The sequence below is a fragment of the Sardina pilchardus genome, chromosome 1, assembly GCF_963854185.1.
Source record: "Sardina pilchardus chromosome 1, fSarPil1.1, whole genome shotgun sequence".
NCBI classification, from domain to species: Eukaryota; Metazoa; Chordata; class Actinopteri; order Clupeiformes; family Clupeidae; genus Sardina; species Sardina pilchardus.
In genome coordinates this window covers 14837698-14862697 of record NC_084994.1, presented here as the reverse complement: position 1 = coordinate 14862697, position 25000 = coordinate 14837698, and the positions used below count along the sequence as shown (strand labels likewise).

The following is a 25000-nucleotide window of genomic DNA, read 5'->3' as shown; positions in this document are numbered from 1 at the left end:
AGGAGAACGAGGATAAACCGCATGACTCCACAAACAAAGATGGCAGCGCCCGTAACTGAGGAGAACGAGGATAAACTGCATGACTCCACAAACAAAGATGGCAGCGCCCGTAACTGATGAGAGGCCATTTCCGAAACGGAGTCCCTACTCACTTCGACTCGGTTTTCAAGTCACACTTGTGGGTGTGGAGAACACTCGCATTGAAGGGGTAGGGGTTAAAACAGCGTTTCATTTCGGATGCGCTTGAAGGGAGAAGGAAATTGACGTCATATTTGTTTTCATAGAAATTATGAAGGCAATATTTATAAAATCGCCAATAAAGATGTTCTGGACACCCCTGTGTATTAGGATATATATACATCCCTCTTCTTTCATTTCATTACTATGAGTGAGGAGATGCATTTTATGCTTTATTTAACATCAAATTATAAAAGTGCTGTAAATGCGACCTGCACATGTGTTTAAATATTACAGCCAACCTCTGTACGATCTTTCACATTTTGAATTTGTTTCGGATGATACTCAATGTGGCGGACCCTCGCGTGAACGCGCAAACGAAGTGGAAGTGTGTAGGGCTAGGTTTAAGGGGCACGTTTCGGAAAGGGCCAGAACGAGGATAAACCGCATGACTCCACAAACAAAGATGGCTGCACCCGTAACTGATAAATTGATATGTATTTTCTTTTTATAACTATGTCTATATAACTATATCTCTGTGTGTTCATTGTACTAAATGATGTGTGTGCCAAATTCCACGAGTTGTCACCTCATTACCTCCGCCAAGGAGGTTTGTTTTCATCGGGGTTTGTTTGTTCGCTTGTCTGTCTGTCTGTCTGTCTGTTTGTTAGCAAGATAACTCAAAAAGTAATGGATGGATTTCGGAGCGGTGTAATGGCATGGTATGACCACATGGTCACGATCTGAATAGTTTAGGTTCAAATGTATGACAACCTAGGAAGAACAATAGACCTCTGAAGTTCGCCTACAAAAAAGCTGCCATCTTTGAGATTCGGTATCTGGCGATTTTTCCTATGGGAAAATAACATGGGGATTTTGAATTATCGCACCTGTTAAACTCACGCGGGGACGATATAGTCTTAAATAAAGACGTTTTCCTGAACACACTTTTGTCCTCTGCCTTCTTGTGCATTCTCTGATCTCCGGTACGTGAAGTCGGCACACTTTGATTTTTGCTACCCCAGAGCTAACTGGCTAACTAACTTAATGGCAAGTTGCATTGCAAGTTAGCTCTGGGGTAGCGAAAATCAAAGTCTGGCGCCTTCGCGTACTGGAGATCACATATTACTCTCGAAGGCAGAGGACAAAAGTGTGTTCAGGAAAACACCTGAATTTCCGATTTTGTCATCCCCGCGAGAGTTTAACAGGTGTGATAATTCAAAATCCCCATGTTAATTTCCCATAGGAAAAATCGTCAGATACCGTAACTCCATATATGGGCAAAGATGGTAGCTTTTTTGTAGGCGAACTTCAGAGGTCTATACAGTCAGAGGTCTGCACTCTCTGAGTGTTTTTCTAGTTGTCCATGTAACGAGGCTACTGATGAAGTTTGGGGAGCATGCAATTGGTGTGCTGACTGCAGGAATGTGCAACAGAGCTGTTGCCTATGAGCTCAATGTAGAGGTGAAGTGCTAACTGGTATGGATTTTATAATTTCTGAACAAACAATAAACATTGCGTCTTAGATCTTCTTCTAGTTCAACTCAGTTACATTTACATTTAATTTACATTAATTAATTTAGCAGACACTTTTTCCAAAGTGTCTTGCCAGGGCTATACAGTGTGAGCATTTTACTCGCATATGTGCCTAAAAATAGATTGCGCAAGTAGAAAAAAAATAAAAAGAGCGCACACATGTGAGTATGGATTTCAACCCTTTCACTCTCCATTTGCTTAATTCTACCAGGATTTTCAATGAAGACAAAGGAGCGAAGCTGAGGTGAGCCAGGCAATAATGAAGACGAGGAGGGCTCCACAGTAATTGTGAATCTAAAATCAATTTCACAAAATCCAAGAATAAGAACAGAGACAGTAACTGGACACATAGAATAGCTGAGGCGAGCCAGGTGATAATGAAGGTGGCCAACGAGAAGGGACCCAACGGTAATTGTAATGCAATTTACTAAAGATTCACAGACACAAAAATGCTGATCTGTTACATGAAAATGTAGCTAAAAATGTGAAGAATGCAATGCAATTTAGGAGCACCGGCGCTCCTAGTGAAAAAGCTAAGCATACAGTATATCAATTACAAGGGCACTCATGCATGCTAGCCTGACTCTAATATAAACTAATATATTGGGTTTGTTTTGCTCAGTATACAATATTCATATATCCACGTGTACAGTAAGTAATATTCCAGTCGTTTGTGATCCTCAGTGTACTAAAAATCTTACAATAAATTGGTTACGTTCATTTTGAATGCCCACACTGCAGTCTGGATTCTACTTCAACATTAGTCACTTTGTGACAATATGACACAATGTAATACAAATAAGCTAACACCAACCTTAATGTCTGCAGCCTGCACTGGGGACTAGACAGTCCTTTAGAGAGAAGCTGAGCTCCAGAATCTCCCAGGTCATTGGTATTCAGGTCCAGCTTGATCAAGGAGTTTGGAGACTGCAGAACTGAGGCCACAAGCTCACAGGACTTAAATGTGAGTTTGCAGCCAGCAAGTCTGTACGACAGTGTGACAAAATATAAATGATTAGTCATTAATGATAAAGAAGGGATGTGTAGGGGAATCTTCACATTAACATGTTCTCTCCAACTTCAACTTATCATGTGTTGAACCTGTAAACTCCGTCTATTGTTACTTTTTCTGTGTGGACAAAACTGTCTCAGGAAAACAAAACAGTTGTGAAACTAGGAATGCAACTGAAGTTTTCTGTTTCCAGAGTACATACTGCAGGGCTCCAACTTTGCGGTGAGGATTCTCCATTGTAGCAGATAACAGCTTCTGTGCTGATTCTCCAGGATGATTGTTGCTCACATCCAGCTCTTTCACACAGGAGGGGTTTACCATCAGGGCCAGAGCAAGACAAACATATCCTTCACTTGAGAAACCACACTTGCAGAGCCTTTGAGAGAGAGAGCGATAGAGAGAGGGAGAGAGAGAGAGAGAGAGAGAGAGAGAGAGAGAGAGAGAGAGAGAGAGAGAGAGAGAGAGAGAGAGAGAGAGAGAGAGAGAGAGAGAGAGGGAGAGGGAGAGAGAGAGAGAGATGATGAACTGTATTAATCCTATCAAGGGAGTTCAGTAAACCTCCAGGATTCAGTACTCAAACAGAACCAAATGAGACTTGAGTCCATCTCTAGCATTTCAGGTTTCCCCCAGGATTAAATGATAGATTAGACTCATTAAACTGCTTAATGATGTAGCCTTCAGGCCTCTTTGTTCATAATTTTGTATGATATTTAAAATGAGACAATTGTCATTTTTGCATTACGTTCTGATTCATAACAGCAGTGAGAAAAGGTGTAAAAAGTCACATTAGCCTTTTCACTCTCTCAGAAAAGAGGCTCACATGTTGGCTTGGGAACCCATTTCAATCTGAGAGCACATTTGAATTTTCCCTGGCAGATCCATCTGACCACCCATCCATTCAAATCCATTTCCTGGAATAATTAATGCCCAGTCTGAAGAGTTGTGCCCACAACCCCTGCTCTCAGACAAGATGTGAATGCCGTCTATACTGTTAGTTGATTTGGATATTTAAGGGAAAGAATAAGGATTCTTCTCTCTCTTCTATTTACTCTCTTCGTCTTTGGCTGGCTAGGCTCTGCCCTGCTCACTCTTCTGGAGGAACTCTCTCTTTCTCTCTCTCTCTCGCTTTATCTCATGTACAGTATTTGTGATTGTTTAATTATTTTTTCAACTGACATCTAACTTGTACGGAAGAGCAATAGGGCCACGGAGTGAAATATTTATTCTAAATCTCTGAGAAAAAAAGTCAAAATGTTTGAGAAAAAAAGTCAAAATTTTCGAGAAAAAAGTCGAAAATGTAAAAAGTCGAAAGTATTGAGAAATGAAGTCAAAAGTTTTGAGAAAAAAAGTCAAAGTTTTTGAGAAAAAAAGTCGAAATTTTCGAGAAAAAAGTCAGAAATCTGTAGAAGGCGGCTACAAAGTTTAAAGTTGGGATATTGTCCAATTGAGTATTCAGTGTCAAGTGGCGCAACGCTAGCGCTCTCGGTTAATAATCATACGACCGGGGTTCAGTTCCTGCCATACGTGGAACTTCGTCTCCTAGTGCTGCTGTAATGGACAATTTAAATACATTTCATTTCGAGATTGAATTAACTAGCAAAGATCTGCAGTCTTAGCACAGATTTACAGCAGGCTAGGCCCTATTGTGATTTCTATCCGGACCTTGAAGAGGCGGTGTCGTGAACTTGGACTGTAGGAGGCGAAATCAGTCGGACGGACATAGACAATGCGATAGCCTTCGTGCAGGAGAAACTGCATGCGGACAGATGCAGGGATATCGTTCAAGTACAGCTCGCTCCGGCCCGCGGGAAGGCGACATGGAAGGCGAGGCTTGACATCAAGGACAAGTCCATTCTGGGACTGTGATCTGTTCTGCGCACGCGCGTAATAGTAGCAGGAAGAGGGGAGATTTGCCTCATAGACCTAAAAGAAAGATTTGCCTGCCCAATCGTTTGTGACAATCTGTTGGACTGCTTATTTGTCTTTATTTCAAAATGTTTGTCTATTCATCTGTTTATTTCAGATAGTTTGTTATTAAAAACCATTAACGAAAAATCGTTGTTGAAAAGTGACCATGGGAATTAGTCATCATGTACGCTGAAGATCCTGGATCATGATGGGACTCGAACCCCGGCCTCCTGAGTGTTAGACGAACACCCTAGCGTTGCGCCACTTGTCACTGGGCAATTGCCACTATAATATCTCAATTATAACCTTTACCGCCGTCTACAGATTTCTGACTTTTTTCTCGAAAATGTAGACTTTTTTTCTCGAAACTTTTGACTTTTTTTCCTCAAAACTTTTTAAATTTTCGACTTCTTTTCTTGAAAATTTCGACTTTTTTCTCAGAGATTTAGAATAAATATTTTACTCCGTGGCCCTATTGCTCTTCCGTAAACTTGTCATAGTGTTTTTGCTATAAAACGTCAAGTTTGTATAACTTGTTATAGTGTATCTGATTTGAACTTACATTCAATTGAAGTGACATTTGTTATAAATACTTTTAATGTTTTACTGGTAAAGAGCATAGTGATAGTCTGGCTATCACCATACTAAGGTCAATCTTGTCTGGGGAGTCTGCACTTTATTTCTACTGCACAAGAGGCATGATCAACGGCATAGTTCAAATGACTCCATATGCTTGGATAGTCCTTCAACCAATCAGACCAATGATCTGGGTGTGCCTTTTGAATAAGCTAGTTTGTGATCGGACCCAGAAGATGTGCAGGAAGCAGGAGAGACAGATGTGCAGGTTTCCAGTCTGAGCTGCTGGGAAAAATCCAAATTGCCGGCAGATCAGGCAGGGTTTACCCAGCCTACATAGTGCATGGATACGAGTATAGAGCATGGATAGAGCATGGGCTTGGGCAATCACTTAATTTAAAGGCACTTGTGGGTGCTTAACATTTCACTCATGCATCATATTTGGCAAAACCAGTTACATAGGGTTTGAGTGTAGTCAAAAAGTCAAAACTGAACACAGGTACAGTATAATGGCTGTGATGAAACTGTTTAGATGTTCAGATGTCAAGAGTTGCTATGGTTAACAGGAGGTCTAACCATCATCACCAAACTAAGGAAGCTAGTCATATTGAATGGAGTGTGAGATTTTTCCTATATTGAGGGCTTTAGTTGACATTAAACATAAATATGAACATCTTTATGTAGAATGCTGATATCTAGCCAAGTTCTATCAATTATTACAAATTTTGTTATGCTTCAGACTCTTCTTAAAATGGATTCAATTATTTGTTTTTGTACTCATCAATCTATACACACATCTAATACGGCACAAAAAAGCAGATATTTGGAGTGTTTTGTAAATGTCTAAAAATGAAAAGACTAAATATTCCATTTACATAAAATATTGCCTGTCATGACGGCAATGATGCGAGTTGTAAATAATGCCATGATGTCTTTAAATTCTCCTTTTCACTCTCTCAGACATCGGCTCACAAGTAGGCCTGGGATCCCAGACAAATCTGAGAGCTCATTTGAATTTTCCCTGTCAGGTTCATCAGACCACCCCTCCATTCAAGCCCATTTCCACACACCCAAAACCCAGGAACCAATAATCACGCATGTGACTTTACACCATGAAGGACAGAGCAGGACGGATACTGCTTTGTACACAATCAATGGCTGTGATGATGGCATCAGTATTACACAATGCAGATGTGTATTTTCATTGGAAATTAGTAAACAATTGCATTTGAATCCTTCGTTTACAATAAAGTTTTACTTACTTGCTGTACTCACAAGAGGATTTTGTAAGAGTTTAATGAACCAACATTAGTTTTCAGCACAGGTCAGACTCTTGAAAATGAACTGAGAGAATCCAGAGCCATTCTCTCTGGTTTGGTGTTAGCCAGGCTACTCACAATTAGGTCACCACTAGGGGTGGCACGGTTCACAAAATCCACGGTTCGGTTCGTATCACGGTTTAGGGTCACGGTTTTCGGTTCGGTACGGTTCTTGTTGTTATTTTTTCTTTTACTCAGGGTGTCCGCGGGGTCTTAAAAAGTCTAAAAAAGTCTAAAATTACACATTTTCGATTTTAGGCCTAAAAAAGTCTAAAATATAGAGATATTTGCACTGTAAGACTAAAATTGAGTTTGGGTAATTTAAGACCTACGTTTCAATGCAAAATATCGACAAAGGACTAATGTTTTTTTGTTTTGTTTTGCGTCCTTTTCCACGCTGTTGAATGCTGCCCTTAAACTGTATGCAATGCGGGCTAGAATTGCTAAACATTATTGGCTAATTCTTGTAATTGACACTTCTCTGGGCCAATCGAAGGCTAGCACTTGCTTCAGTGCTCAAGTTGAATCTTGAACACAGCGCCAAGGTGACGTTTGGATAAGACGCCTGGCTACCGCGCCAGTCATTTATGTCAGGGACGACACCGCGTTCGGTTCACAAATATGAACGTAGAGGTAAAGCGGCCCCTTCTAAGTGCATTTATTTCTTGGACCGAACGCCGTGGAGTCCATTATCCCACTTATTCCAGTGTTACCATTTGATTTGTGTTAATTTCCTGTTATGATGTAAACGAAACAGAGACGGTGTAACTAGACAATCTTTGGTTTAAATCGCTAAAAATATGTTGACTTGTAGAACTAGGCTACTTTCCACCACATATCAACTTATTTCTCTTTTCTATGAACCATTAGCTTTGAAACATCAATTGCCCTATATGCCATCCAACTTGCTAAAATCAACCACCGTCATGTGCGACAATGTTATGTTCTGAACGTCTACAGCCTGGATGCAACGTGACCGTTCATTTAAACTTCACAACGAGTTTGCCAAATTACGGCCAACAAATTGGATCTAGGTCATAGGTGTGCAAATAACGTTTAATGCACCCTCTGTAGAACGCAGGACGTGCATTGATTTGCATTGAGCTCAATGAGCATCAAACAGACTAATAGGCTAACTGGAAAAAAACACCATGCAATATCTAGCTATGGTGAAGAAGAGTATGTGATGATGTGGGGCTATTTTAATTTCTAAGGCCAAGGGAACTTTATCAGGATGCATAGTATCCTGGATCCATGAAATAGCTGGCCTTTAAAAATAAAAACATCATATAAAAAAAAATCCTCCTGCACCTATGGGAATTGACAATGGCCGGGTTTCCCAAAATCGTTAAGAAGCTCTTAAGTCCTTAGAACTTCTTAGGAGCGTTCTTAAAACATTCTTACAACGCTCCTAAGAAGTTCTTAGCACTTAAGAGCTTCTTAACAATTTTGGGAAACCCGGCCAATAGGAGTCAAAACAGGCCTACTTACTGTATGCCCCCTGTATTTAAGTGAGTATGTTTGTGTTTACATACATCATACATGTATATGTATTATATATATTAATATAATAATATAATATATAATAATAATACATAACCCCCCCTGTCGGACACTGTCACCTTTTTTACGCTGAGGGGTTTGCAGGTCTGGATGCAGTAGCAAGTTTTTGATTCTCTGTGTGCGAGCAAATGTCAATTGACCGCAATCTGGCTTTGTTATTTCTTTTTTTTATATTTCGTGAAGGTCTTAAATTTAATCCATGATGGTCTAAAAAAGGTCTTAAAAAGTCTAAAATTGCACTTGTTAAAACCTGCAGACACCCTGTTTACTCTTTAACACTCCAGAAACATATTTCAGCATATAGCTTAATCATCCACAATTAGGCTAGAGTATTTAGAGAATAGTTATCATGTAATAATGCACAAACTGAATTTGACTTCACATAAAGCACATTATTGTCTGAGGAAACTTTAAGCTTCAGTTGAGATTTTGATAAAGCAAGAGGGAGGACATTGATGATTTCAACAATCTTTTAATTTATTTGGCAGGGATGGTGCACCAGCACAAAATGTAGGTCGTCCACCCATATTTTTCATTGCATCGCCTTTTAATCGCTCTCCTTTCATATAGTGTGAATGATTTTTTAACAAGATGTAAAGCTTGTCTTTATTTGAAACACACACACATTATGTAATTATTTATACATTCTATATACTGACATGTCTGATATTCATAACAGCAAACTTTATGCAGATTATATAGCCTACTATTCATTATAACTCCACCTCTTAAATTCAGCTGTCTGGCTGAAGCCTCACAATATTGTAAACAAAGTAGCAGGCTAAAGCTCATCATACTCTACTGGTTGGACTGTTCAGTTTCCCCACATGTGTTTTAGTTTCAAGGTAAGCTAATACTTTTTCTCCTTGGGACAGGCCCTTTTAAGCCTTGGAGTTGAAACCATTGGTATTGAGATGGTCAGTCAACTTGAATGCAATAGCCTTCTAATGATGCTAACCGTTTTTAACAGTAATTTAGCTAATCGTCTTCTATGCGTCATTGCGTGTTGTGTTCATGTAATACAGTATACATACATACTTTTACAGTTCTAATTCTATTACTTAGGATGCCTGTTTTACGTTGCACTTTTGACACTGTAAGGCCACCGTAGGTGCGCGCTAATTGTGTGAGGTTTTGGAGAAAATAAACAAGTGCGTTGCTGCATCCATGAAGTGAAGACTAGTCGTTATTTTAGCAACATAACATTGCGTTCACTATTGTGAATGTTCTATTTGGATTAGGCTACTGTGCATGTCGAGGGCAGGTGTCCATTGAACGCACACGAGAGCGGGCCAAGGAGAATGAGTTTACTTCTACTGTTTGGTAAAGTTGCACGCATAGTCTACAGTTGCGGAAGAACATGCTTCCACCCGAGCAGGGTTAGGTGCATCAGTTTGACCACGCTAGGGATGATCTCTTGCACTTGCCATTTCTAAAACCTTGCGCGCAGCACTCAAAACACCATACTCCTACTCTCGCACGTAAGGGAAACACGTCGTCACATATGGGAATCAATTGCGCATGCCATAACTAGCCTGAACCGTAGGACCGTACGACGAACACACACTCCGAACCGTGACATGCGAACCGCACGGTTCGGAGCATTTTTCAAAAACCGTGCCACCCCTAGTCACCACCATAGTGGTATGTAGGTAGACTGTTTGACTGTTCTGTTGATGTGGCTCTTTTAAACTATGAGAAAATACATGGCCATAAATAAATATCAATCACCAACCTTAATGTCTGCAGTTTGCAGTGGGGACTAGACAGTCCTTTAGAGAGAAGCTGAACTCCAGAATCTCCCAGGTCATTGTCACTCAGGTCCAGCTCTATCAGGGAGTTTGGAGACTGCAGAACTGAGGCCACAAGCTCACATGACTTATCTGTGAGTTTGCAGTCAGCAAGTCTGTAAGATAATGTGACAAAAGACAAATTATTACTCACTACTGATAAAGGGATAATGTAGCAAGTTACATAAACATTGCAGAAGTAGTTTACTACAGCAGAGTCTACGTTTTAATTGACAAATGTGAACCACCTACATGCCAAGGCAGTGTTATGTCAAGGACCTGAACTCAGTCCAATAGACATACTGTAACTTGCGATCTACTTACATGATGTATAACAATTTCTATGTCAATAGGTATGCTTCGAATTGTTTACAAACAACTGAAAATGTTACACAGTGTACCTGTAAGTAGTGCATGGCTTGGGTGTGGTCAAAAAGTCAAACTGAGCACAATTACATTTTGTTAAAGAGTCACTTCACTCCTTAACTCCACCCACTTCACATTTCTGAAAAAGGCTTTCAAAATGGGCGAGACGTTCTGAAATTTGGAGAGGGAGTGCAGCACTGCTGCAACCAATCAACCATGGTGATTTCGTGTCAATCTGGGAATGAGTGCTGCAGACCATGGAGGTATTATAAGAACTGGAGAAAGTGAACAAGTCCCGCCCCCATTCATTTCAATGGGAATGCTAGGCTAGTGAAATGTGCCAAAATTGAACGATTTTTTCAGGCTTCAACATGGCGTTTCAAGGGGCTTGTTTCCGGTGCCGTTTTACTTAGCCAATTAAGTGCCAGGTTACCGATTGACGTAAGGTACAGAAGGAGAGCTCGTGCCCACACTAAGCTTGTGCATGAGCTGAGAGTGGAACAGCCACCCATCAGCATGAGTAAAACGCAGGTAAAACGGCACCGGACATGATGTATTTCTGGAAAATGGCGACGAGGAAGTGCTTTGCTAATCGGCGAAGCTAATCAGTCAAATCCTGACCCCCTGCTGCAGACATAGACCTCTGAAGTTCGCCTACAAAAAAGCCACCATCTTTGCCCAAATAAGGAGATCCGGTATCTTGAGATTTTTTCTATGGGAAAATAACATGGGGTTTTTCAATTATCGCACCTGTTAAACTCTCGCGGGGATGATGACATTGGAAATGCAGACGTTTTTCGCTACACAGTTTTGTCCACTGCCGTCTAGTGGATACTGTGATCTTCGGTAGGTGAAGACGGCACACTTTGATCTTTGCTACCCCAGAGCTAACTTACAATGCAACTTGCCATAGGCAGTTAGCTTCAATTAACTCCCGGATCTCCTTATATGGGCAAAGATGGCAGCTTTGGATCCTTTTTGTAGGCGAACTTCAGAGGTCTATGGCTACTCAGGGTAGCAGGTGTTGGGGCGTTTCATTCCTAATTTGTAACGACCCGGTGACGTAGTGTTGGACGAGAAGTACAGGACTTCGTCAGCATTCCTATAGCATTTTGGACCAACATGCCATGGCATGTTTCAACCTGTAGAATGCGCGGAGAGTAATATCTCCACTACAAAATCAGACGAAATGTTACTTTTGTCGAGAAACACAATTTTTGTCCATATTCTTTCTTCTAATGTCAGTTGGGGCTCCGCCCCTTTGGTCTGTGCTTTACAGTTTGCAGAGCATTTTACACATTTTGTTTGATCACCCCTAGACATACTTTGCATTACACATTCCTTTTCCACATTATACTGACTTCACATTTTAAAAGTTAAAATAAATGTATTTAATTGAACCTTTAGCTATGGTGTGGTCTGCCATTTAATTTCACAGCTGATTTGACCCAGGTAGCTGCGACAATTGCATTGTGGTGCATAAGTTTGCATTCAGTAAACTTCATAGTGACAATCAAAACTATTGCTCTTTCTGTATTGTTTTTTTTTTTACTGTACTGTTAATTCATTAGTATAAATTCATTAAATAGGGCCTTCGTGTGTTTCTGGTATGCAAACTACCCAACTACCCAGATACCAAAAGACGTTATGTCAACATTTGGTCTGTTTTGGTCAAAATGGATTTACGGTTATGGTTGAATTAATGGTGGATCAACCACTGAAAGAATGAAAAGTTGAAAAAAATGTTATTGAATCAACAGTATTATGGTTGGATTTAAAGAGTCACTGCACCCTAAAATATGTTTTTTGAGCTGTTGATTGATTGAAAATACTCACAAGTGGTGAACTGTACTATTACCAGGGTTAATATTGACAAAAATCGTGTTTCTCGACAAAAGTAACATTTCGTCTGATTTTGTATTGGAGATATTGCTCTCCGCGCATTCTACAGGTTGAAACATGCCATGGCATGTTGGACCAAAATGCTATTGGAATGCTGACGAAGTCCTGTACTTCTCGTCCAACACTACGTCACCGGATCGTACAAATTAGGAATGAAACGCCCCAACACCTGCTGCCCTGATTAGCCTACCTGTGATAAGCCATGTCTGCAGCACTCATTCCCAGATTGACACGAAACCACCATGGTTGATTGGTTGCAGCAGTGCTGCACTCCCTCTCCAAATTTCAGAACGTCTCGCCCATTTTGAAAGCCTTTTTCAGAAATGTGAAGTGGGTGGAGTTATGGGGTGAAGTGACTCTTTAATGGTCGAATGGCAATTATCATGTCAATGTTGTCTCTATGTTGTCAAACCGTTTAAGTGGGGTGCAAGTGGGTGTTCTTCTAGGTGAGACCATTGGGAGGGGGTTTCATATATGTGACCTTCCACGGCGAAATCAGTCACAATGTCCAAATTTTCTAAATCAAAGTTATTACGTTTTCAGGAAGGGGCATAATCAACCTTCAAAACGATACCTATATCTAATGAATTGAACGTCATATTACTGAAATATAAACATTCAAAGGAGTTGAGTTCATCCTGTCATGCCAATAGAAAAACGGAGAAATCTGCCTTTGAAGTTAACCGTCGGCTCAACACTCACGAACGCTTTGTAAGGTCGCCGCTATTACAAGATTTACGGTACTTGTATCAACGACACAGCACGCGGATGGCTTGGTGGTTGTCGATGAGTGCATTTACCGTAAAGCGGCAAAAACGAGACGCCTCTAACTTCCTGCTTCCTCTAACTTTCTCACCTCAACAAACTCACGTTTTTAGACTACAAAAGGTCAGTTTTTCGGCGAAATGTATTCACGGCCGTACAGTGTAGACCTCCCACTGTTTCAAAACACTTACAAAAAAAAATCCACGATTTTAGCACAAGTGACATAAATGGCCATTTTTCTCAGAAACGCCTGTTGCGACAAGCGACTGGTTTTGCCGTGGAACGTCACATATTTCAAATTAAACACAATGTGCTGTGGACAATATTGTAATATTTCTTATTATATGTGAAACATGTGTTATGTGTTAAACCTGTAAGAAAAACAAACGGACATCTAAGTAAAAAAAGTAAAAACTATCTCCTATGGACTTATTTGGAATGGTCCAAATAGACCTCTGAAGTTCGCCTACAAAAAAGCCACCATCTTTGCCCAAATAAGGAGATCCGGTATCTTGAGATTTTTTCTATGGGAAAATAACATGGGGATTTTCAATAATCGCACCTGTTAAACTCTCGCGGGGATGATGACATTTGAAATGCAGACGTTTTTCACTACACAGTTTTGTCCACTGCCGTCTAGTGGATACCGTGATCTTCAGCAGGTGAAGACGGCACACTTTGATTTTTGCTACCCCAAAGCTAACTTATAATGCAACTTGCCATAGGCAGTTAGCTTCAATTAACTCCCGGATCTCCTTATATGGGCAAAGATGGCAGCTTTGGATCCTTTTTGTAGGCGAACTTCAGAGGTCTATAGCCGTTTTGTTACAGAACTTTGTCAGCCAGCGTGCCAGTTTGACTGCTTCACTTCCAACCTGCTCAGGTTTCCCCTTTGCTTATGGTAAGTTTTAACTGAATTATGAAAACATATACCTGCTGTTGATTGTGTACTTTGGTTGCTAAACAGTAGCTGTAAAGTCAGGCTGAAAGAGGCCAAGGAGGATTACAGGAAGAAGGTGGAACAGAAGCTGCAGGAGAACATTGGCCCTTTCCGAAACCTGCCCCTAAACCCTAGTCCTACACACTTCCACTTCGTTTGCGCGTTCACGCGAGGGTCCGCCACATTAAGTATCATCCGAAACGAATTTTGAGTCGAGTGAAGTGCCTAGGGAGAGGGGCTACCACGCCTCCAGGAGCAAGTCAGCATGGATGCTGTCTTGAAACGCAGGTGCAACCGTTTTCAAGTGTTCGTGCAGCTCGCGTATCTCCCTGCCAGTAGTTTTTTGGTCCGTATGACAGCATTTACAGACAAAAGCGTGATTTAAGCTACATTGTAACAACTCATGTTTAGTTTGATACTCAGTAAAATGTGCAAGATCGTACAGAAGTAGGCTGTAATATTTAAACACATGTGCAGGTCGCATTTACAGCACTTTTATAATTTGATGTTAAATAAAGCATAAAATGCAACTCCTCACTCATAGTAATGAAAGGAGAGAAGAGGGATGTATATCCTAATACACAGGGGTGTCCAGAACATCTTAATTGGCGATTTAATATATATTGCCTTCATAATTTCTATGAAAACGAATATGACGTCAACTTCCTTCTCCCTTCAAGCGCATCCGAAACGTAGCGCTGTTTTAACCCCCTAACACTTCAAATGCAGGTGTTCTCCGCACCCACGAGAGGACTTGAAAAGGAAGTTCACTCGCTAACCGAGTCGAAGTGAGTAGGGATCCGTTTCGGAAAGGGCCAATATGAAGGAGGTCTGGGATGGAATGAAGACCATCGCTGGCCTGAGGAGGAGTAGCAGCTCTCTTGAATTGGAGATTGAGCTTGAGGAAGCGCATGGCGAAACGTGTTGCTCAGAAATAAAAGCTTAAAAGTGTAGTCCAATGGTGTGCGGTGATCCTTTTTTCTTTTTTACACTTCTATAACAGGTTTGACTGCCCTGCTCCAGCTTCAATGGACGTGGCCTGTCCACCACCACCCCCGGACACTCTTGCTAGCTTAACTGCCAATTCCCAATTCACACCTCCCCTCTCATTCTCAGTGCAGCATGTCTCCTCCTCCCCTCCCCCTCAGGGTGACCAAGACCATAGCCCCTTTCACATTCACCGAATTTAACGCTAAATCAGCCGAATTTAACGTTAAGGCTGCTCCAGCTTCAATGGACGTGGCCTGTCCACCACCACCCCCGGACACTCTTGCTAGCTTAACCAAAGATCCTTAAGGCGTAGCAAGATACGTCGTCGTAGTTCATGTCTATGGGCGCATAACGGGGATCACTTCCTCTGCATAAAGAGGCGCGTCATTGCGTGTCAGACGTATTCATCAGGTCCCTTTCCACAGGTGTACAAAATCAAGCACTCGATTATCAATTCTTGATGATGTTCCAAAATAATCTTGCTGCTCTTTCAAGCCCTCTACATTTATTAGTTCTAATATGGAAGTAACACACACAAAGCATACATTTCAAGGAATTGAATAAAAACATCAATGGAATAATGGAAATATGTCGCTGCTCTCATTAAGTTACCCCAGCGCCATCTGATCGTCGTTAGCACAAATCAGGATTTGGTTCAGCTGGCTGGCTAATGTGTTGTCAAGGTAGAGCGTACGTAGCAACCGGCCAATAAGCAGAATAAACAAGAGGGGCACACCTGATATAAAGTCGATTTTCTCCAGACGGGAATGCTCAAAAATGCTAAAAAGGTACCTGAAGTGGTCAGAAGGGGTTGAGGGTCATGAAACCGTGCCCAAAATTCACATTCCTAACTCTAGAGAATGGAGATTTTAGCATATAGTTGAAATTCTGATCTATGTCCATAGACTTCAATGGAACAGTTGCTGCCTCTGCTCTGCATAAAGGGGGATTTTGACCCCCCCTCTTGCGATTCGGGTTCCAGGAAGTGGCTTCTCATGAAGTATCTTGCTCCGCCCTTAATTATCTTTGGCTTAACTGCCAATTCCCAATTCACACCTCCCCTCTCATTCTCAGTGCAGCATGTCTCCTCCTCCCCTCCCCCTCAGGGTGACCAAGACCATAGCCCCTTTCACATTCACCGAATTTAACGCTAAATCAGCCGAATTTAACGTTAAGGCTGTTCCTTTCACACTGACGACACGGGGTGGGGAGTCAACCCGCCTCGGCAATCGAACCCGTCTCGGGGGGTAGTATTATTGCCGAGGCGTGTCGAATATGAAAGGAACAGAGGTCAACCCCGCTATTAGGGGTGTGTGACTGATGACGTATTTGACAAGGCAGGAGGTTAAAATACAGGAAACACACAAGAGACAAGACAACTTTGCTGTGGCCATATATCTATGGCTGTGTCCAACAATCACGTTTTTTATGCAGAGAGTTCCCTGAACCTCCTTTTCTCAGCACTTCGGTCAAGTGTTTATTGTTGCTAGGTTACCAAAACCGTCTGCTGCCAGCACGTCTTTTTAGAATGTTTGCCTAATGCTAGCTAACTAGCCAACGAACTAACTGTCAGAGCAGCAGTTGTTCACTTGTTCAGGCTCAACACGCTAAAATATGACTTCAACAGACAAAAGGACCTCATTTGGCATTCAAATAACATAACAAGTGGCCCGCCATCATTTGAAAACTAAACCACGTAGCACTAGCATGACAGTTGTGTTTATCAGTTTATCTCCGAGGTCCAAGGCATGCTTAACGTCATTGTTCACTCCCAAATTGCGTGTGACGTGCTGCTAGGCAACGCCTCCCATAACTCGCCTCTGAAACCGGCTTCAAACAACCCCGGGACCAAAACACGTCTACCTTTCACATTGCGAAATCCCCTGGACCCGCTATTTCTTAAACGCTAATGTATCGTTTCTAAATGTGAAAGGGGCTCATGGTAGCCCCTCACCCCTTCTCCTCCCCTCCCCCCTCACCATCACGGCAGATCAAGTTAGAGGACAGCTGAAGAAACTCCATCCCAGGAAAGCAGCCGGGCCTGACGGACTGTGTCCAAGACTGCTCAAGGCCTGTGCTGCTGAACTGGGAGAGCCACTGGAAGTCTATGTCTCGGGAGAGTCCCAACACTGTGGAAGACATCATGTCTCATCCCCGTCCCCAAGAAACCACATCCAAGTGAGTTGAATGACTTCAGGTCAGTCGCTCTCACATCACACCTGACCTTGGAGAGACTGGTTCTCCTGCAGATGGGTGTGGATTGCAGACTACCTAACAGAGCGGCCACAGTTCTGACTGAAGGACTGCCTCTCTGACACGGTAATCAGCAGCACCGGAGCTCCACAGGGAACAGTGCTCTCTCCAGTCCTGTTCACCCTGTACACGTCTGACTTCTGCTACAACACGGAGTCATGCCACATGCAGAAGTTTTCAGATGATACTGCAATTGTGGGTTGTATCAGGGATGGGCAGGAGGAGGAATACAGGAGCCTGGTGGAGGCTTCATGCAATGGTGCAGACACAATCACCTAAAACTCAACACGGCCAAGACCAAGGAGATGGTGGTGGATTTCAGGAGGTCTAAGCCTGCTCTGCTGCCAGTCACCAGTCACCAGGCTCTGTTGTGGGAGCTGAACTGGAGTGCATCACTTCAGTATCAGACAATTGGACACTGAACAAGCTACTCAACATCCTGGACAATGACCGTCATCCACTCCACAGCACTATCATACAGCAGAAGAGCTTGATCAGTTGGAGACTACGCTCCCTGACGTCATTTGTACCCAGGGCCATACAACTTTACAATGCTTCACTGAAAGTTGCTAAACGGTAGCTGTAAAATCAGGCTGAAAAAGGCCAAAGAGGATTACAGTAAGAAGGTGGAACAGAAAATGCAGGAGAACAATATGAAGGAGGTCTGGGATGGAATGAAGACCATCACTGGCCACACACTGTAACATCAATAGAATCTATTCCATTTTAATCAAGAACTCACCGTGCTTTTCTGAAACACCTCACAGCTGGGATCAGTCTCTTGCGTCCCTCATCTGATGTGTTGTATTTCTTCAGATCAATCAGCTCATCCAGCACCTCCTCAGACATCAGAAGCATGTGGGCCAGTGCTGAACAGTGAGCAGGAGACAACTGACCTTTGAAATCCTTTGGTGACTCCAGATATTTTTTAATTTCTTGGTGCATGGAATGATCATTCATTTCAAACAAGCAATGGAAAAGATTGATGCATCTTTCAGGAGAGAGATTTTCACGGTTGAGCTCTTTTATATACTGACATATGTTCTCAATGCTCTTTGAGGTGTGGTGTGTGTGGTTCAGTAGACCTTTCAGAAGTGTCTGATTTTTCTCCAGAGAGATGCCCATTAGGAAGCGAAGGAAAAGATCCAGGTGTCCATTCCTGCTGTCCAAAGCTTTCTCCACTACCTCCTTCAAAAGCCCATACAGTAATATCTTCCAGTCAATGATATCACTACAAAGACTTTGTAGTGTCTCAAGATCCCTCTGCTGATATGATATGAACACATGAAGTGCAGCCAGAAACTCCTGAATGCTCAGATGCACAAAGCAGTAGACTTTCCTTTGGTGAAACACAGACTCTTCCTTGAAGATCTCAGTACACATTCCAGAGTACACTGAGGCTTCGCTAACATCAATGCCACAATTTTCCAAGTCTTCCTCATAAAATATCAGATTACCTTTGTTTAGATTTTTAAAAGCCAATTCTGATAGCTTTAGAATGAGTTCTGTTTGTGATTTCAAGAGCTTATTCTGATCTGCTTCATGTCTTTTCAGATATTTCTGATTCTTTCTGGTGGTCTGGATGAGCAAGAAGTGTATGAACATCTCAGTCAGAGTTGTGGGTATTGCCTGGGTGTTGTCTTGTTCCAGCATCTGCTGAAGTACAGTGGCTGCAATCCAACAGAAGACTGGAATGTGGCACATGATGTGGAGACTCCTGGATGCCTTAATGTGTGAGATAATTCTGTTAGCCTGACTCTCATCACTAATTTTCTTCCTGAAGTACTCTTCCTTCTGTGGGTCATTGAATCCTCGTATTTCTGTTACCCGGTCAACATACTGAGCAGGAATTTGACTGGCTGCTGCTGGTCGTGAGGTTATCCAAATGAGTGAAGAGGGAAACACAGTTCCCTGAATGAGGCTCGTCATCAGAAGATCCACTGATGATATTTGTTTTAAATCAGATATCACATTGTTTTGAACATCAAAACACGATCGACTCTCATCCAAACCATCAAAGATTAACACAACCCGACAGTCTTTATATTCTTCACCATCATTCAGCTCCTTCAGCTCAGGGTAGAAGTCAAGCAGGAGTCTGTGAAGGCTATATTGTTCACCCCTCACCAAATTCAGCTCACGGAAAGGAAGGGGAAACATGAAATCTACATCCTGATTAGCTACACCATCTGTCCAATCAAGAATGAACTTCTGCACTGAGACTGTTTTTCCAATGCCAGCAACACCTTTGGTCATCACAGTTCTAATGCACTTTTTCTGTCCTGGTAAGGGCTTGAAGAGTTCATTGCAGTTGATCGGTTTGTCTTCTGTGGTGTGTTCTCTGGATGCTGACTCTACCTGCCAGACTTCATGTTCCTTATTCACACCTTCACTCTCTCCCTCTGTAATGTAGAGCTCTGTGTAGATCTCATTAAGGAGTATCTCAGCTCCTGCTTTGATGATGCCTTCAGATATGTTCTCAAACCTCCTCTTCAGACTGGCTTTATGGTTCTCTTTAACTCTCCCCAGGACCTCGTTATCTGTTTGGCATTAAGATGGCCATAAGCAGAAAAAGCAAATTATTTTCTGATTGTATTATCATTAGTCAATCATAGCTCATGGTAATGTTCACACAACTGGCAGAAACAGGCTTCCATAGTAAATCAGTAGCCCCACTCCAAATCAGCTTGTTTTCATTCCTCTACAAAAATGCACTTAATGGGATGGTTCAGAGTAATTTCACCCAACCCAAAAATTACAAAAATGAACTATAATAATTATCCCAATTCCTTTTATAGTCCATCAATATAATCAATATTTTTCTAATTATACTAGTAATCATCCCTGATCTTCACCTGTGTTTTTGTTGATGTTGTGTTCACAGGTGATGGTGTCACTCGGTACCTGTTCATGCACTCCACCCATCGACTGATCAGCCGTCAACTCACTACAAGCACATACACATGGAGTCAGTTAGCTAGCATACATATAAACATTACTATATGGTTAGGTTAGGAAGACATGGCATCAGTGTCTCCAAATGGATGCAGTAAGCATAAAGGTATACATTTAAAGCCAAAGTTGAGTGGTATTTAGCCGACACTTTGATCTAAAGCGACTCCCAACAAATTGACATAGATAGCTACAGTACACAGTTCATGCAGATTCATATTCCATATATGGCTGCTGCTAGATTAACAATATGGTATGTTGCTAGACTAGATGTGGTGGTTGCTATGCTAATTAAAATGGCTGTTATGCTGGTTGCTAGGATAACACAGACACATGACAGTGTCCACAAATATATGTTTAGTAGTGGACAACTGGACACTGATAGCAGAGATCCAACAATGTCTTGCTGGCAAAATAAACAAAGTGCTCCTCACATCATCCACTCAGCAACTTGTATCAGAGGCTGTGTCTGAAACATCAGTACGCACGCTGGGCAGTGTGCATTTTCCGGAAGTTACGTCAGAATAGACTGTCTGAAAGTCAAGCGCTCTCACTAGTTGGGTACTTCGTTTGCCGTGATTTCCAAGCGTGCATCGATGCATCTTTTTTGCCCTCAGATATCCCATAATCCATTGCGCAGCGCAGGTCAAGCTCCACACGTCATGCAAATCGTCAACACACCCCCCTCCCCGAGTCAGGTGACGCCAACTAGTTAGTGCTGTCCAAATGTAGGTAGGGACGCATACTGAGGAGCAAGCTAACTAAGACGCTACTGGAAAGAAGGTACTATCCAGCGTGCACGCTTGACTTCTGGACACAGCCAGACTCAGACTCAGACTCAAAGCACATAGCCAAACTGATGATTCATGGGTAGCCTACAATGTGTTATTTAAAAACGAATATGAAGCGATTTTCTTTTGAACATTATGTTAACTATGACAAATCTTATGTTTTGGAAGAGCAAAAAATGCTTCAGACGAAATATTTTTGCAGACCCCCTGTAGTACCTACGCGGACCCCCGGTTGAAGACCTGCATTAAAGCACATAGCCAAACTGACACATAAGAGACTATTGGGTCATTCCACGTCAAATCAACCAGAGCCCACGCACTTGCGTCTCAAAAAAATCTGAAAAAAATACCATGCGTGCCTATGTTACTCAGGAGACACTCTGTAAAATGTTTTTGTGCTAAGATCAATACTTTTCAAGTAACAGACAGTTTTGCGGGGGGAGGGGGGTGTCAAACTTGTTCTGCCTCTTTTTTTTGTCAAAGTTCACAAGCTCGTTGCTCAAGAACTAGAATCTGTAGGAGGCTCAAATTTTGCAGGCTGGTGCATAAATAGGAATAGTATGCAGTCAAATCACCACGAGTAGTCTGGAGGATCCTCCATGGTCATAGCAGTCCCTCAAAGTTGATCAAAATATTTTTGGAGTTCTTGGCTGGGCTCTGTTCTGTTTAGAACGCACAGTTTTACTCAACATAGGCTCTTGATTTTTCCCCCCTTATTGAGATCAGTAGAAACACTCTCCGGAAAAGCAATGAAGAGAAAAGAAAATCCATCAGGGACTGAACAGCAGACCTCACAAGTTTGAAAAATTATTTTGGATCTCATATTCAGAGCACCCTAACACCTTGTGGGAATATCCGAAGATTTTTTTTATATTTTTTTCTTTAATCTGCATTACCTCTTCTTTTTAAAAACACCAATTTGACTTGTCTTATGCAAATCTTTCTTTTTCATTTTCCACCCTAAACATGGACAAAATGCACCATTGGTTACTCTATACAAAGCATATCTCTCAATAGATCTCAATGGTGCATTTTGCCCTTGTTCAGGGTGGGAATTGAAAAAGAAAGATTTGCATAAGACAAGTCAAATTTGTGTTTTTAAAAAGAAGAGGTAATGCAGATTATAGAAAAATATATTTAAAACATCTTTGCATATTCCCACAAGGTGTTAGGGTGCTCTGAATATGAGATCCAAATTTATTTTTCAAACTTGTGAGGTCTGCTGTTCAGTCCCTGATGGATTTTCTTTTCTCTTCATTGCTTTTTCGGAGAGTGTTTCTACTTATCTCAATAAGAAAAAAAACCCAAGAACCTATGTTGAGTAAAAATGTGTCTTCTGAAGGCCTAAACAGAGCCCAGCCAAGAACTCAAAATTTTGATCAACTTTGAGGGACTTCTATGACCATGCAGGATCATCCAGACTACTTGTGGTGATTTTACTACATACTATTCCTATTTATGCACCAGCCTGCAAAATTTGAGCCTCCTACAGATTCTAGATCTTGAGCAATGAGCTTGTGAACTTTGACAAAAAAAAGAGGCAGAACAAATTTGACACCCCCATCCCCCCGTAAAACTGGCTGTTACTTGAAAAGTGTTGATCTTAGCACAAAAACATTTTACAGAGTGTCTCCTGGGAAACATAGGTGCACATGGTATTTTTTTCAGATTTTTTTGAGACGCAAGTGCGTGGGCTCTGGTTGATTTGACGTGGAATGACCCTATTGGACATCTAGTGCAGTTCTGTCTAGGAAGCATGTCCAGTGTGCATCACCACCACGGGCTACTGGATCTCCTCACATCCAAATCAGCAGCAGTGCTGCTCTACAGTCTCCATGACTACATGAACATCCACCATGTTCTCCCCCACAGGAGACACACAGGCAGCTCACCATGGACATGTAACACATGCAGCACCAGCTTTATGGCTCCACAGACTCATTACTAGGGTTGGGTATTGTTTTGGGTTTTATGCAGCACCAGCTTTATGGCTCATTACACACAGACCTGGTGAGCCAGTGTTACATCCACAGATATCCCACTGTACAGCTGGGGTGCTGTGTTACATCCACAGATATCCCACAATGCAGCGTGGGTGCTGTGTATGAAGGCAGGACAGCCAAAGGTGAGAGGACAAGCATGCAGAATGAATGAATGAATCCACCACATCAATTATGCATTTCTGACTTTGTTTCTCACGGTAAGCCTCAGAAGCTCTCACTAGATTCAGTAAGTGGGTATCTATGCAGAAGAATCGGTCAACAACTATTATTGAACAGAAACAGAAACACGTTTGCAACACATTTTAATGGCGTTGTAGCCTACATTTAACAATAGTTCACAGATGTTGTCCCTCATCAACAGATGTCAGGTAAGTCTTTGAGGGTTCAGGGTTTAACATTTCAGCCTGGTGAAAACTAGAGAAGATAGCCAGCCATGTGTTTGCCCAGTACACGAGAAAACCTCTCTGCCACACTCCAGCACTAGTGAGTGCTCCGGCCATAGTACCGTGACCACCAAGATCACTTGTGTGTTACAGATGCACAGCCTGTGCCTCCATTACTGTCTAGCAGCCGGGAGATCTAAAACACCTCTTTTTTCAGTGTGCCAACTTTGACATGAAAACTAGAGATACATGCATGGCTGTAATGATTAGGCAGTGACATTAATTATGAACATTTATTTACATGGAATGTTATTCTTGAAGCATCAAAACAATGAATGAACATTTTAGTGAAATAAACAATACAACTTTTGAGTTCAGAATCCATAACGAATAGGAGCAGCACACAGAGGACAATAATTGTTAACCAATAAAAAATACAATCAACAGATGAATCCATTACCAAAACTAGAAAGAGACTCCGAGAGCGCAGCTACCTCCGCCTGCATTGCTCTTCCTAGGTTGTCATATACATGTATTTGAACCGAAACTATTCAAATCGCCACCATGTGGCCATACCATGCCATTACACCCCTAAGCTAAATACATAAATGCCTCTGGAATCGCGACAGAATTACGTATCAGTCCCAAAATGTAATGGTTTCTTCCTCGGGTCATGTCTGACCTTCCCTGAAAATCTCATCGAAATCCATTCATGACTTTTTGAGTTATCTTGCTAACAGACAGACAAACAACAAGCAGACAGACAGACAAACAAACGCCGGTCCCCGATGAAAACATATACCTCCTTGGCGGAGGTAAATAATTATGCGTACGTACGTGCACTCACTCTCTCTCTCCTGTTAACTCGGATAAATGACAACGAAATGGTTAACTTGTAACTTTACTGGAACACTTCTTCACACATACATCGCTGGTAATGCTTCTCTCTACACGACTGCCCCCTCTAGGCATGCGCAGTCACACTTAACAAACTCCCCCCCTCACCCCCTCACTCACACACTTGGGTTCAGTGATGCATTCTGTGCATTTCCTTGTTTTAGTGTGCTGCTTTTACTTAGCGTGTTCAATTGTGTATCATAATTCATTTCATTTTTTTTTTTTGCACATAACTTTACTTATGGACTTGTTATATATGAATTTATATATAAATATGTTTATATTTGTGAATTTGATGAGTGAATATGAATGTCTAGACAAAATGTGATTTCACTGAAAATATATTTACTGAAATAAATGTTCATTGTTTTTTCCCTACTGTACACACTCACTCACGCACTCACTCACTTGGGTTCAGAGTGTGGTGGGTCACTGCTGAAGTCTGGACCTTTAGGCATGGACCAATCACTCTTCATGGACACACAGCTGGGAGATGGAGGTCTGTGTGTCTCTGATCTGGTAACACAACGACACAATAGATGAACACAACATTTAGATTCAGTTACACTGCTTTTTAAAGACTGCTATAGTATAGACACCTACACACACACGCACACACTCACTCACTTGGATTCAGAGTGTGGTGGTTCATTGCTGAAGTCTGGACCTTTAGGCATGGACACATCACTCTTCATGGACACACAGCTGGGCACCGGAGATGGAGGTCTGTGTGTCTCTGATCTGGTTACACAACGACACAATAAATCAACACACCCTTTAGATTCAGCTACACTGCTATTTATAGACTGCTATAGGCACGTACACACACACACACACACACACACACACACACACACACACACACACTCACACAAAA

The 25000-nt window shown here is 41.9% G+C and overlaps 1 protein-coding gene across 5 annotated transcripts in view; it reads right to left on the bottom strand.

Moving 5' to 3' along the window:
* The window catches only part of LOC134082606 (NLR family CARD domain-containing protein 3-like), a 154827-nt gene that overhangs the window by 37762 nt on the left and 92065 nt on the right, over positions 1 to 25000 (bottom strand). For 3 of the 5 annotated variants that reach the window (XM_062538455.1, XM_062538448.1, XM_062538474.1), the window contains 7 exons: positions 24751 to 24864; positions 24532 to 24639; positions 19953 to 20044; positions 17840 to 19637; positions 9827 to 9997; positions 2928 to 3101; positions 2528 to 2698 (listed from right to left, as the gene is read on the bottom strand). In XM_062538455.1, the coding sequence (XP_062394439.1) occupies positions 2528 to 2698; positions 2928 to 3101; positions 9827 to 9997; positions 17840 to 19637; positions 19953 to 20044; positions 24532 to 24639; positions 24751 to 24864 (2628 nt within the window). The remainder of the gene's footprint in view (positions 1 to 2527; positions 2699 to 2927; positions 3102 to 9826; positions 9998 to 17839; positions 19638 to 19952; positions 20045 to 24531; positions 24640 to 24750; positions 24865 to 25000) is intronic. The other 2 variants (XM_062538464.1, XM_062538442.1) reach the window with 2 other exon arrangements.